The 14427-nt window shown below is 34.6% G+C and overlaps 1 protein-coding gene across 1 annotated transcript; it reads right to left on the bottom strand.

Annotated features, from left to right (window-relative positions):
- Positions 1–1688: 1688 nt before the first annotated feature.
- LOC117343580 lies at positions 1689–6752 on the bottom strand. Its single transcript, XM_033906004.1, has 8 exons — positions 6566–6752; positions 5730–5774; positions 5400–5488; positions 4117–4188; positions 3257–3371; positions 3008–3108; positions 2533–2604; positions 1689–2047 (listed from the first exon to the last, which is right to left on the bottom strand). The coding sequence occupies exons 1-8, from the start codon at positions 6582–6584 to the stop codon at positions 1943–1945; spliced, it is 618 nt and encodes a 205-aa protein (XP_033761895.1). The 5' UTR covers positions 6585–6752; the 3' UTR covers positions 1689–1942.
- Positions 6753–14427: the final 7675 nt, after the last annotated feature.

The following is a 14427-nucleotide window of genomic DNA, read 5'->3' as shown; positions in this document are numbered from 1 at the left end:
CTTAACTGTTTGAGGAAACCAGAGTACTGGAGAAAATCCACGTGGTTCGGTAGGTGATTCCATGCCCTGGTCGCCTAGGTCAGGTCTCTGCCTAGGTGAACGGCAAGTTTGCTTCCTACACCCACTTTTGATATATATCACAAGAAAATATTTCCCATGGAGGTCATGATGTCGACCCTAAACTTTCCCGTGGAAGAACAATAGACCCTCTCGTCCATATAGTCTTTAATACAATTCCTTTGGTATTCTCTGATGGCTTGGCGAGGCACCACCGAGGAAGGTCCATGTTGAAAGGAAGTCATGCATAAAAGTTATAGGAAGAGTAGAATGACAGAATTTTGTCTCTGTAGCTCTACTATTGGTTATCGATACTAAAGTATAGACATTCCTTCATCAAGTGTAATTTATTGATATACATGTGTATTACATATTTCAATAAATCTTGTCGACATCATGGTTGAACAATTTTTTGAACTGCTGTTTTATTTTTCTAAATATGGTGCCAGTTAATTTAAAGAAAACGTTTCAAACGTTTACTCCTACTCTTGATATTCGCCAGAGACTGCAAGGGGCCAAAAGTGAGAATCGAGAAAGAAAGTCGGGAATGGGCACAAAATAATTAATGTTGCAGGGGAGTTGTGTTTACCCCATAACTTGGTCAATTTCATATGAAACTGTTTGTTTAAACCAAGAACAATGTACACTTTACCTGTCCTAAACAACAAACAATGTACACCTTACCTGTCCTAAACAAGAAGCAATGTACACTTTACCTGTCCTTAACAAGAACAATGTACACTTTACCTGTCCTAAACAAGAAGCAATGTACACTTTACCTGTCCTAAACCCTTACCTGTCCTAAACAAGAAGCAATGTACACTATACCTGTCCTAAACCAGAAACAATGTACACTTTACCTGTCCTTAACAACAAACAATGTACACTTTACCTGTCCTAAACAAGAAACAATGTACACTTTACCTGTCCTTAACAAGAACAATGTACACTTTACCGGTTCTAAACAATGTACACTTTTTCCGTCCTAAACAAGAAACAATGTACACTATACCTGTCCTAAAAATGTACACTATACCTGTCCTAAACAAGAAACAATGTACACTTCACCGGTCCTAAACAATGTACACTTTTCCCGTCCTAAACAAGAAACAATGTACACTTTACCGGTCCTAAACAATGTACACTTTACCGGTCCTAAACAAGAAACAATGTACACTTTACCTGTCCTAAACAAGAAACAATGTACACTTTACCTGTCCTTAACAAGAAATAATGTACACTTTACCGGTCCTAAACAATGTACACTTTACCGGTCCTAAACAAGAAACAATGTACACCTTACCTGTCCTAAACAAGATTTAACAATGTACACTATACCTGTCCTAAACAAGAAATAATGTACACTTTACCTGTCCTAAACAAACAATGTACGCTTTACCTGTCCTAAACAAGAAACAATGTACTCTTTATCGGTCCTAAACAATGTACCCTTTACCTGTCCTAAACAAGAAACAATGTACTCTTTACCTGTCCTAAACAAGAACAATGTACACTTTACCTGTCCTAAAGTATACACGTTAATTATAACGTTGTCCAGCTGTACAATTCGAAAAAAACTATCAGGAAACACTTCAGATATCTCTAATAAAGACATATTAATCAACTAATTATGAAGCTGAAATTCATTTATTCATTTTGCGCGGAAATCATACACAATAAAAACATTATACCTTAAACGGTGCATTATGTACATTGTATGCATTCTTTTCATGCAATGTGTTGGCGTTAACTCCTGTAATTTTCTAGGTACAATAAAAACCTCTGATTTACTCGAGTGTTAGTAAATAACATCTAAATTGTGAGTCATACAACAGTTTGTGCGGAACTCTTTTATAAATGAGGTATAGCGAGGTAGTATACATCCTTAAGGGGAACATTCAGTGTTGCAGTAGTCAGTGGAGCAGCAGGAATGACAGCGATTGGACGGCTGGTCCTCACCACGTGTGTTCTTTCTTTTACGTGAACACGTCTGGAAAAAAAACTCTACATATAAATGTACTTCAGTTTTATACACAATATGTAAACAGCATAATATATTAAATGATATCAAACAGTTCACCGCCATTTATTGTCCATGACGTCATACTACTGTACAAATGTGCATCTCCGTGAAATTCCGGCAGTCTTCGGAAACTAACTTGTACCGATGTTACTATATATATATTGGTTGATGTCGATTTCTCCAGTTGTTTATTTTCGAATCAGCTATTTTGATTGACTATTACTTCATGTACACGTAGAGAGCAGATGAGCGGTACTGGACTACTCTAAAAGTTCAGTATATTTATATATAATTTTAATTTGTGTGGATATTACTGCAATCCACCACTGATCAGACTATATCGATCATTTTCAGAAAAAAAGTCATGATCAGCTATAACAGCCTGACACGTGAACTCCCTTATACATGTAGCTATATAAGTAGACCAGTATAAACAAGTCACGTTATCTTACATTTTGCGAAACACATCCACTGGTGAAGACAGAGGTACCGGCGCCAGTTAGTGAGTCCTTGATGCTGCAAACCTGTAAAAAAGATGAAAACAAAGATCACTGAATCTATTGTTTTATCTCTGGTAACGATTCTTATAATAGTCCGATTTTTAGCTCGCTAGGACGAAGTCCGTGGAGAGCTTTTAATTTTGCTACATTGATACCCTACGACCTCGTCCGAATTTGTCTAGGCTTAAGTTTTTTTAATTAAACAGTGTTGTGTCCATACAAATAAGGATACAGATACATTGTTTATGTATTTGATGTACGTGTTTCTTGTGACAAGACTTTTTCATTGGTACTACATTTGCTGACCTGTTGACCTTGACCGTCACCTTTGACCTACTTTAGAAAAAATCCGAATTTCAACCCACTCGGGGAGTTTTTGTCTTCTTACAACTTCTGTTGTCTTCTGTGTTTTACAAGCATGACGAACCTGGTCAGAGCTACAGGACACGAGCGTCTGACAGTTGGCTGGTGACGTCATATTGTTACACTGGAAACAGAAAGGCCCACGAGAGTCCCGTGTTGGTGGTCCTATCATCAGGAAAAGATAATATACAATGTAGATACATAGATTATTTGATTTGCTAATTATTTTCTAACCAAGAAACTATACGATAAATTATGTATATTGCATTATGTTGTAGTATCATATATAACATCTTTGTTTGAATGTAAATACCTGGATCTCCACATCCTTTATTGTTACAGAAATCTCCATGGCAACACTCAACACACGTGACATGGCCGTACGGCGTGCCGAAAGATCCATGCAACGAACCGTCTACTGAACAGCTCTGTAGGAAAATGTTATAAATCTTAAGTAAATCTTCCAAACGATGTAAAGGAATTCAGAACATATAGAATTATGGTACTTTTTTCTTGGATAGCTTTAAATATGTAATTTTACCGATATATATATAGATACTTTAATTCAGACATATATGAACGGGGAATAATAGAGAATTCTTATTCTAATGTGTATTTACCAATATAGATCCATTTTTACTTTAAATAGGCACTATGGTCTGATCCGCCCGGGTATACTATGCCATCCCTCGACAACACTATCAGGTTTAGACTAACTCAATATTTCACCACAGGAGAAACTTCAGCATCAATAATTTCCGTCGTCTACGTCAATACTACAACAGTACACGTGACGTCACACTATAGATTCAAGTTCAATCTCGCGCCAAATTGATAGTGCCTGGAGCAGCGGGTACTATCGTCTCAAACGTGTTTGGCCAATAGGAAGTCAGTATTTCGTCATATGATGTACTAGATACACGTAACTTGTTATTTTCGAGCATGTGGAATAAAAATTGCTTTTAACGGATAAAGCAGCACAGATTGCCCGTATGACATTCAAAAATGTCAAAACCACCAAATTCAGAAATTAGGCGTGTCGTTGAGGTTAAAAATGATAAACCGAAGGAAGAACGTGTCAAAGAAAAAAAATATACATGGAAAAATATGTTTAACTGAATTCTAATTGTTATATCGTTTATTTAGTCGCATCAAAATCTTGTGAACACTTACCGTATCGCTGATGCAGCCGGAAGTGTACTGGGTATGGCCGTTGCGTGTCATTATTTTCCGGATATGGCAAATCTGTGAATACATACCATTGCATATGTTTTATATACCCCAACCAGCATACATTTAACCTAAAATAGACTCTATTTTTTTCAATCGTCTGTTCTCCTTTACAAAATCGAGGGGTGAACTACTGCATAAAACTATCTAAAATTCTATATTAAGGAACTCCGCAGCAAAATAATAGTACACTATGATAAGAATGAGTATACATACATGTGATATTGATTATTAATATACATTTTCCCCTGTCTGATCGAGCTGAACACACTAGCTATGCCACCATTCCAATAGATACAGTGTAATATGTTGTCGGAATAAGTCGGACTAAGGACGACCTCCTGAAAATTCTTTACATGATCACAGTCTCAGATCGTATGTTAGATTATTAGATCCAAATGGAAACGAATTGTAATATACAAATGTACCATTTTGGTGACACAAAAACGCCACGATTCAAATTCTCGTTCTCAAGATTAATAAAATACAATTTCACCTTTTGCAATCGTTTCATATAAAATAAAGAAACTAGGGGCCTTTGATTCGGTCAATATTTGTTTTAAAATACTGACCTGGTACAATTTAGAATATTGACTTTGGACTTCGCCCTCGGTTAATATTGTATTCTACATGGTTGGTTTAACACCATATTGACCTCACCAAAGGTCTATAATTTAAATCTTATTGAAAAATCTTATCTTATCATTTTCGGAAATGTTGGCCCCCAGACCCCTCGCATTACCACTAAATTACTGGACCCCCCCCCCCCCCCCCCCCCCCCCCCCCCCCCCCCCCCCCCCCACACACACACACTTTTTTTTCAAATTCCTGGAACCGCGCCTGCCAAAAATAATTATAGTAAGACATGTTATTAAATAAATACAATGTTTTGGTAACGTGAGAACAGGAAGCAGTCTTCAAAAGCTCGACAAGATGCAAGATACATTTATATATATTAGGTATAATTTCATATCGTGTGTCCTTGGGAATTCAATGGTTCTGTTTACTTATAAAGGTGCGCATATTGATTCAGCAATGAAAACGGTCTGGAAAAGCCTACAATGAATTTGTAAATACACAATAATGATTAGCGTGGTTTACGTATAGTAACTTATCATCATAAAATATATGTAACTTTAAAAAAATAAATTTAAACAAAAATGTATCAAATATAATAGGAAAGACGTCTATCTTATAACGTAAGTACATTGTACATATATACGTACCTCTCCTTCTTCACAGTGAATAAAGTTGTCACAGAACCACGGCCGTGAAGTATAAGAACACGACAAACATTTCTGTCCTGTCCCCGAGACTAAAACATTACAACAAGAACTGGAGTTAACTTCGTAAAAAATATGCCGTCTTGATTTTATCATCTTAAAATTTTATAAAGCGTGATGCTGGACCATTTCAATATGCATCATTTATCAATTTAAAGCGTGTATATTTGATACAGTGCTGTATATCTATATATAAGCTGGTATCACCATAGTGATGTAACGTTTCAGATTATATCTATGGTACTATGAATGCCATTGGTGTAATTAACTCACCCGAGACGGCCATGTTCAGTAAAATAACCAGCGCATATTTTGATTCTGCAAAATAAAGACAGTAGAAAATATATCTTATCCACGTTCAACTTATTGACTAATAATGAAATACATATAAAAAAAAAAATATAAACAAATAAACAAAACAAACAAACAAACTCGCAAGTTCAATGATAGGTATAGTATATGCCGAATAATGAATATAAAATTGCATCATACAGATAAAAAAAGACATGTTTCATCAGTCCGAACTAAAGAAAGCAGATGTACGGGATGAAGAATATCGATGGTGAAAGCCATTTTGAAAACCAGAGGAAAGATCGAAACAAACAACTCGGCTTAAAGTTAATTTAATTTACTTTCTAATTAATAAAAATTATGACTGGAACTACAAACAAAAAACACGTGAAATGTAATTTGACGCAGTACAATAGCTTCCCATGACCATTTACCCACACTGTAGATTTCTCATTCACAAATATTCAAGATGATAAGTTCCTGATCTAAATCAATGAGAAGGTTACTGAACATTTCCCCCCAACAAATGCATGCCATGGCCTTGATGAGATTTTACTAGTAACCAATATCATTTCACAAACAAAAGCTGACAACGACCTAAAGAAGGTTGTACAACAAATATAGACTGAGGGGAAAGAGGAAGAATATAATCCAAATGACAATGTGATGTGTATGTCATTAAATTGGCGCTATAATGGAGTTTCACTATACAATAGTCTATAGACGCTCCAATATTAAACAATGAAATCATTGTAGTACATAAAGTAACAGACAGCAATGCAGGTAACATTGTTCCACGGATATATATACATACTCACCAAAGTTCCCAGAATACATTGCTTTTTGTTCCACGGTTTATCTTCATTATGCCAGTGTGTACTTGTCGTATACGTAACGAGAGTTGGACTTACCATTCTTATCTTTGACCTTGTCTCCAAAGTTTATTTAACTTACGGAGAACACACCAGTTAAAATGTGTCGTGTTCAGTATAGAAATTCTGGAGTAAAATACTTAGATGTAATCTTAGATATTTTTTATCTTGATAAATAATTGTTAGTAATGCTACCGAGAAAATACATTCTAAATGCATTCATTATATATTGTGTTTGGTGCTCGTTTGAAAGAACTTGATATTGCCTGATCAATTTGGGTGTTTTTCTAGATTTAGAGTCTGACAACTAGTTGTCCCTGAATATTACCGAGACTATCGGCATTAAGCTACAGTCTTGGTAAGAAAGGTCAAACTACACTTTTTGTTTCAGTAACTTCTGGAATTGAAGAAGGCGAACATACAGATACAGACCTTTGAGTTTCGTATTCGCCAAACAGGAGACCTTATATATATTTAATGGGTATACAACATTTCGGTGGACCCGGGAGGGACAGAAACCATATTATTGAGAGACTGATAATATTGGTGAGTTCGTGTTGTACTTGGCTCGCTCTCTGAACAATGTTCTTCAGGAAGGGTGCAAGATTGTGTTTTCTGTCTATTGCATGATCTGTAGGGGGCGACTAACTTTGGAATCTAATAGCTAAGCAACATTTCATATTCCTTCATAATTTCTCAATAGACAATGCCTCACTTTTGTACCTAATGAGTGACCAGGGAGTAATGAGTGTCCAGGGAGATACTTTTCACGCCCAGGAATTCGTTAATGAAGATTTTTTGAAATTTTTTTCTGTAACGTACATATTGTCCCATTATCTACCACCATGCAAAATCTCACTTCGATCGGACCAGTGCATATTATTAAAATGCACCGATGAAGTTGCAGTGCAGCGTGCACTCGGGTGTCCCGGGCGTATTTTACACGCCCAGGAAGTCGTTGATTTAAATTTTTTGATTATTTTTTCTGAAACATACAGATTAAACCTTTATCTAACATCAAGCAAAATTTCACTTCGATCGGACGTGTGCATAATACAAAATTTTACCATTAATCTTACGAAGTTACGATGAAATTGTCCTGTATTTCGGCTGCGGTCAGCACGTGAGTGTCCAGGGCGTATTTTTCACGCCCAGGAAGTCGTCGATTTATATTTTTTGATTATTTTTTCTGAAACATACATATTATACCTTTATCTAACATCGTGCAAAATTTAACTTCGATCGGACGAGTGCATAATACTAAATTTTACCATTAAATCTTACGATGTTACGATGAAGTTGCCCTGTATTACGGCTGCGGTTGGCACATGAGTGTCCAGGGAGGTTTTTACACGCCCATGAAGCCGTTGATTTATATTTTTTATTATTATTTCTGTAACATACAGATTATACCTTTATATAACACCATGCAAAATGTCATTGCGATCGGACGAGTGCATAATACTAAATTTTACCATTAAATCTTACGAAGTAGTGTACTCCAAAGATTGGAAGGGAAGTAACTCTATTGTTAAAATAAGAATGTTACCAGACTGCGATGAGGACGCGGTTCTACAAAGAGTCCATTATTTATTTATTTTATAACGAGTATAACTAATATATTGGCTATATGTAACACATTTACTTTATCTCCATAATTTTATTTTATTTCTTAACACTAAGATATTGTTTATGATAAAGTTTTTCAAGTATAAAATCAGAATATACTATTTGGAATAATTTCCTCACTTTGCATTAAAACATTATTTATTTGATTATAGATGAAGATGTAATTCATTATAAAACTTATATTATGTGTATTTTGTACTGAATAATGTCACAATGTTTGATGATGATTTAATATCTTAACCAATTTCTGCATTGTACTTTGCATAATAGTTATTGTTGTAACTCATAATTGATTCATCTATATTCATGTACCGGTATTATTTTTTATGATATTTATTTATTAAATGTTTGATAATAACTTAATATCTTAACCAATTCATGCATTTTAATTTGCATAGTAATTATTGTAAGTCATGATCTATTCATCTTTATTAATGTATTATTTTTTATGATATTTATTTATTGAATGCCTTTACATGAGTTATATATACTAACTGTTTTAGACTTTTAGTTAATTTTTGTTGTTGTTAGTTACTTAGTTATTGATAAATTGTTCAATTGGATATTTATATAATTACATTTTTTAATAAACTGCTGTAAAACTATTCTAATGTGAAAAATTCTGACAGGATTGCCTGATAATAATGCTATGTACAGTGTGATTTTTGCTTTTAATATGCAGCATTATTTCTTTTAACAGTATAAATATAGGAGATAGGTACATATAAAGTTAAATGACTGCATCGGGAAAGATCACGACATATAAATGTTTGGAATGAATTCAAATATACTTGATCGATTAGAAGAAAAAACATTTTTAATATTATATGGATAAATGGAGCATTTTGGATTAAGTTTTTTTATTATAGGAAAATAGTATGAAAAGAAGGGGGTGGGGGATAGGAAGTGATGATTAGTCGAATCTTCCCGACCTAGTCAAGAAGTTTTGCACAACTTTGGCGATTTTTACATTGTCAGTTGAGGAGATATTCGTGTCACCATTGCAAAGTATATTTACATTAACAGGACCGTACCAGGTTAAATCAGCAATAAGAGTTCCTCTTAACTTCCTCCTTTGTCATTAAGAAATAAAATTTAGAATCATAACAGTAATTTAGAAAGTCAGCATTCACTGTTTTGTCATGATTATAAAGTTTTTGATGTTCTTGGTTATAAAAGATATATTTGCCTAAAAAATGGGATTCTGTTTCAACGTCGTAAGAATTAAAGTATACAAGTAAATTAAAACAAATACATGTACACATATGTAGATGTTTCTTTCGTGTAAGTATATATTTTTTTTTTTTCTCATTTCAAACATTGATTGTTAACACAGCAAGGAAGTATAAGTACAAGTAGTACAACATAGAAAATGATACATTAATGTATTAAATAAAGGTATTAGACAACAGACTTTTAAGAGAAATTAAAGGAAGAAAAAAAATCATATCTAACAAATGATTCTTTTGAAATGCGTGTATATCATAATCATATAAATTAGAGAGTTTGAAATCTGAAATGAAATACAAATAAAACAGTCAACTGGCATTGGAAACTGTCCTATATCCAATAAACAGTTCTTCAAAATCTATTTCAAAGTTTGAAACTCGAAATGAAATACTGATAAAAACTTGTTGATATAATGATATAATGATAAAAAGAACGTGCATATGGGATAAGAATGTGAAATGGCATCGAAAACTGTATGAAATAAATGTTTTACATGGAGTGTACAGAGGAGTCCGCGTGTAAAAAATATTATAATCTGTCAAAATGTATTGCAGTATTTCAAAGTTAGAGTCTGCAACCAAATTGTGAATCATGATACGAGATTCGTATCAAATAATAGAAAAAACGGTGGATGGATTTTAACTGAAATAAAAGGTGATAATTCGTGCCATTTCGGGAAGATAAATGTGTACAAGTTTGTACATGCAGGGACATACTATACTCCTACATTTGTTTAACCAAGGACAGATCAATTAAAAATCTTAAGTCCCTTATATCCAAAATAAAAAGGCCACTGATTTTATTTTTTATCCGACCATATTGGGCTGATACCTAGTGTGATTAGAACCATCTTCTTGGGATCTAGATAAACCCTACCCTACCACATTGTTCCGACAATAAACGATCAGTACCTCTAAAAACGGCCCTTTTCAAAGCCGACCTCTTCACGAAATGTGTTAAAAAATCTCGAAAATGCACAACTTAAATCGATAGAACTTACACTTCAAAAAGCCAATTGGTGGTATTACGTAGGAGAGTCATCAATAACAGTAATTGATGATTATTCACTCGGGCAACAAACGGTCATTTTTGTACACGTGTTGTTGCAGCAGTACAAGATGCAGAAAATTACATTTGGTAATAAGATGACTTGTTTTTTTCATGTTTCTGGTAGCAACAAAATATTCTTTTTATATTAGAATAGAAATAAGCAAACTGATGGTGAGGGACAAACAGCACGACACCTAATTTGTTAGTTACGTGACTCCGCCTACTGATGGCTTTCGTTACCTGTCACTCGTCTTCCATTGAACACAAGTGAGGCGGAGACGCGGGTTAGTTGACAGCTAGACAGGCGCCAAAGTTATATAAACTAATCCAATTAGACTACACCGCAGGTGGGCGGAGTCACCGATAGATGATCTTTTTCACTTGACTCGGTCAATTATTGTTTCATAAAATATTAATGCATTTATTGATCACTTCGAAATTGTAAGAATGTATTCATGGTTTTGATGAAATAATACGTTTTTATGATTATTTTATTTCAGGTATCCGTGCGTGCGACATACATGCGTGTGGTGAGTGCGTATGTGTGTTTTGGGAGGCTGTGGTGTGTTCGTGTTAAGTCTCCTTGTGATAGGCTGGAACTTTTGCCGATTTATAGAAGAAACGCAGAGAATGTCTTTATTCTTCTCTACCAAAAATGGTATAGATATAAATGTTCTTTGTGACATCATGCCAGAAAGATTAGCAGAAATCCGTAATATTTTAGATTCCCATCATCTGAGACAACCTAACTTTCGATTAGAAAATATTCCGTATTTCCTTCTTTCCGTCGTCCATCAAACTGGAACGATCCAGATATTAAAGGATTCGTCTACTTAGAAGTTCATTAAAAGAAATATACCTAGGAAATGTCCAATAATAAAGGCATCTTGGTGTGTGGCTCCCGCATGTTAAAAATACTGCATAGCCGTTTGAAGAACCGTGCTAGCTCTCTTAACTATGACCTTTTCAGAGCAAATTTTAAAATTAATTCTCCTGATTATATGTGTGGTAATCCTTGAACGACCCTAAAGGTCCTTGGTTATTTTTCTATTTACAATTTACATTGTTATAACCTTTCCGCAAAAATCAAACCTCCGACTTTCTCCTATTGGGCGAACCAGAATACGGGCATGTTAAATAAGTCTATAGCCGATTTTAATACATTTATCAGGTATGGCAACGGAGTTATAACGTTACAATTAATTCTGTCATAATGCGTTATATTCTATTTGATTTGCAGGAGATTGATAAATAATTGCTATATTTATTTTTAAGTCGTTAATTGTACTAGAATACTAAAACAATATATGTTTGCCTCTGATTGTACGTTATCTAGCGAGTGTCTTTCTAGATTAGCCGAACACGCGGGTTTGTCACTCATTAAAACTATTTATATTGTAAAAAAATAATGTTAGTATTTAACTTGGAATGTATGATTTTCGTATTTATTTTAGAACTCAAAGTTTACGATGTTATTAAACGTTCTAATTACGGAACTGAAACTGTAACTGAAGGAATAATCGTAACTGATGAAATAGTAAGTTTTTATTTGTATTTTATTCCGGGTTGCAATATGTTATATATCAATTAACAGGGACATGTCAAGTTGTTATGTAAACCAATACAATTACCGGTCACACCGCAGGTGGGCGGCGCTCCGGGATTAATTTGTCAGATCACAGGTAGATATAAAATGGCCTGGACAATGAAGTGATCACCTAAGGCTGGATTCAGTAACAAAATACAATAATATACACTCGTCTGATCGAAGTGAAATTTTGCATGGTGTTAGATAAATATATAATCTGTATGTTACAGAAAAAATAATAAAGAAATATAAATTAATGGCTTCCTGGGCGTGTAAAAACCTCCCTGGACACTCATGTGCCAACCGCAGCCGTAATACAGGGCAACTTCCATGTAACTTCGTAAGATTTAATGGTAAAAATTAGTATTATGCACTCGTCTGATCGAAGTGAAATTTTGCATGATGTTAGATAAAGGTATAATATGTATGTAACAGAAAAAATAATCAAAAAATATAAATTAACGGCTTCCTGGGCGTGTAAAAACCTCCCTGGACACTCATGTGCCAACCGCAGCCGTAATACAGGGCAACTTCATCGTAACTTCGTAAGATTTAATGGCAAAATTTAGTATTATGCAATCGCCTGATCGAAGTGAAATTTTGCACGATGTTAGATAAAAGTATAATCTGTATGTTACAGAAAAAATAATCAAGAAATATAAATCAACGACTTCCTGGGCTTGTACAAACCTCCCTGGTACTCATGTGCCGAGCGCAGCCGTAATACAGGCCATCTTCATCGTAACTTCGTAAGATTTAATGGCAAAATTTAGTATTATGCAATCGCCTGATCGAAGTGAAATTTTGCACGATGTTAGATAAAAGTATAATCTGTATGTTACAGAAAAAATAATCAAGAAATATAAATCAACGACTTCCTGGGCTTGTACAAACCTCCCTGGTACTCATGTGCCGAGCGCAGCCGTAATACAGGCCATCTTCATCGTAACTTCGTAAGATTTAATGGCAAAATTTAGTATTATGCGATCGTCTGAAATTTTACACGATGTTAGATATAGGTATAATCTGTATGTTACCGAAAAAAAAATCAAAAAATCTTCAATAACGGCTTCCTGGGCGTGTCAAATACGCCCCGGACACTCAAATGCACGCTTTAATGCACCTTCAGTGGTGCATTTCCGTATTATAAAATCATTTGATCGAAGTGAAATTTTGCATGGTGTTAGATAATGATGTTATTAATATGTTACAGAAAAAAAAATAAAAAAATCTTCATTAACGAATTCCTGGGCGCGCCCGACACCCGAGTGCACGCTGCACTGCAACTTCAGAGGTGCATTTCCATATTATGTAATCATTCGATCGAAGTGAAATTTTGCATGGTGTTAGAAAATGGTCTCATAAGTATGTTACAGAAAAAATTATTAAAAAATCTTCATTAACGAATTCCTGGGCGTGCAAAATGTCCCTGGACACTCCCTGGTCACTCATTAGGTACACCGTCAAAGGGCCCACTTTTGACCCTTATTTGTGAGGAATGCTTTGGTGAACAAACCCAGGTTGTTAACAATTACACCTAGAAGAAGAAGAAGAAGAAGAAGAAGGAGGAATTATCGGGTCCTTAGCTGTGGATGTGGCAGTGGGTAAATTAGACGCTTACATTTTTGTTCTACTCGATTAAAATAGTTAAGATTGTCTATTGTCTACAAATAAATAGATAAATAAGTAATTAGATAAAAAGAAATGTAAAGCATCATACAGAATGTTCAAATATAAAGTTTAATTGATTCAAGCAATGAGTTTGTTACTTTATCCAAATTAAACTGTTTGTAATTATACATATACTGTGTTTAACATTATGGAAAATATGCAACGTAGAGCTACGGAACTCGTATCAGGACTAAGGAAACATTCTACAGAGCACAATTTTAAGATGTACAAAAACCACTGCAACTCAGAACTGAGGCGAAACTTGTTCACATATAGAGCGGTTGATACATGGCATAGTCTCCCGATCATGTTATAAATGCCCAATCAATTAATCATTTTGAAAAACTAGGGGACGATCACTTCAAGGATGTAATATATACATGTAATTACTGATATTCTGTTATAAAATTATGTTTATACATTTTCTGAATTTGTGAAATATTTACCGACATTGCGAGGCTTTAAACTTGCGTCCATTAAATCTAAATTTGGTTCAATATTCCATTAGAAATGCCAATTTCTAATCGATCAGTAATCCGATCAAAAATATTTGTATAACAAAACCCGATCGCAAGCTGCTTGAGAATATCAAGAGCACCCATAATTGATGCGAGTTATGCCCCTTGACCACTTCCGTCAC

Source organism: Pecten maximus, chromosome 15 (assembly GCF_902652985.1).
Source record: "Pecten maximus chromosome 15, xPecMax1.1, whole genome shotgun sequence".
NCBI classification, from domain to species: Eukaryota; Metazoa; Mollusca; class Bivalvia; order Pectinida; family Pectinidae; genus Pecten; species Pecten maximus.
The sequence above is the reverse complement of the archived record's forward strand: the minus strand, read 5'-3'. Positions and strand labels throughout refer to the sequence as shown.